This window comes from Centruroides sculpturatus, unplaced genomic scaffold, assembly GCF_000671375.1.
Source record: "Centruroides sculpturatus isolate CEXI.00-Female unplaced genomic scaffold, Cexi_2.0 scaffold1952, whole genome shotgun sequence".
NCBI classification, from domain to species: domain Eukaryota; kingdom Metazoa; phylum Arthropoda; class Arachnida; order Scorpiones; family Buthidae; genus Centruroides; species Centruroides sculpturatus.
The window spans coordinates 84,567-85,746 of NW_019386052.1; the positions used below are offsets into that span (position 1 = coordinate 84,567).

Consider the following 1,180-nt stretch of genomic DNA (forward strand, 5'->3'; position numbering starts at 1 on the left):
CTTTTGAATTAATTTACACATTTATAACGTTTAAATTAATATTTTTATATTAATTTAATATAAAATTTTATAAATTTACGCCATGTTTTAGCATCTTTCAGAGCATGTTTTAGTGTATTTTTATTTAGAAAAACCTTATTATTTTTCTAAATAAGATATATAATACAAGTCGACCCCCCTATAACACTGTTGATTATTCCGTTCTATATGAATTCCATGTTGTATGAGTCACTTAGATTTTACAAATACGTGAACTGTTCACAGCCCGGCACACGTATTTGTAAAATCTAAGTGACTCGTACAACATGGAATTCATATAGAACGGGAAAATCAACAGTGTTATAGGGGGGTCGACTGGTAATGGGTAAATCTATGATGAAAATTAATTATGAATGTTTGTTTTTAAAATTTTTCCATAATTTTTAAAAACTTCTCAGATATTTTCTGAATTTTACAATAGCCTACGGTATTAATTAAACTTTGTTAAAATTAATATTTCTCAATTATAATTTCTTCTATTATTTTTAAGTAAGATAATGTTAATTATAATAATAATAATAACATTTTAGACATGGAAATTATTATCATCTTTTGTACAGATGTTATTTGTAATGTCTTCTATAAGACTTAGTCGTACTGGCCGTCCTCCTCCATATTTCGATGCAAATGAACATGGTACTTGAAATTTATTCAACCTTTAAATTCCTGAAGAAATCTGTCAATAATTACTACGGTACGATATAAAGTTTCTTCAAGATGAAGTTCTAGATAGACTTCAACCAACCATTCAATCAAAGCATCTCTCTCTTCTCCTGTAATTTCCGTTTGTTTATTCAAATAATTTACTCTGATAGTATATTGAATCTCCAATTGTCTCAGATATTTATAAATATCTTCGTCATAATTACTAAGTTGTGGGTTTTCAATATCTTCATCAACTGTCAATTCTTTCATTTCAATAATAATAATAATAATAATAATAATAATAATAACAATATATTTTTAATTATAATTGTAAAAGTAAATTTTAAAAATAATTATATTAATAAATTTAATGTTATCATACGAATTTAAATAGTTGATCTTTATCAGTTTCTTATTTAAATTAGATCGTTCCGTTTCAGTCTACGCTGTTATGTTGGAGTTAATCTTCTCATTCTTTCTTAAATTATAGATTAGA

General features: G+C 25.1%; 1 protein-coding gene across 1 annotated transcript in view; it reads right to left on the reverse strand.

Annotated features, from left to right (window-relative positions):
• The window catches only part of LOC111613332 (G2/mitotic-specific cyclin-B-like), a 9,412-nt gene extending 8,458 nt beyond the window's left edge, over positions 1 to 954 (reverse strand). Inside the window, exon 1 of the mRNA XM_023354684.1 lies at positions 696 to 954. Within this exon, the coding sequence (XP_023210452.1) occupies positions 696 to 954 (259 nt within the window). The remainder of the gene's footprint in view (positions 1 to 695) is intronic.
• Between the last annotated feature and the right edge of the window lie 226 nt (positions 955 to 1,180).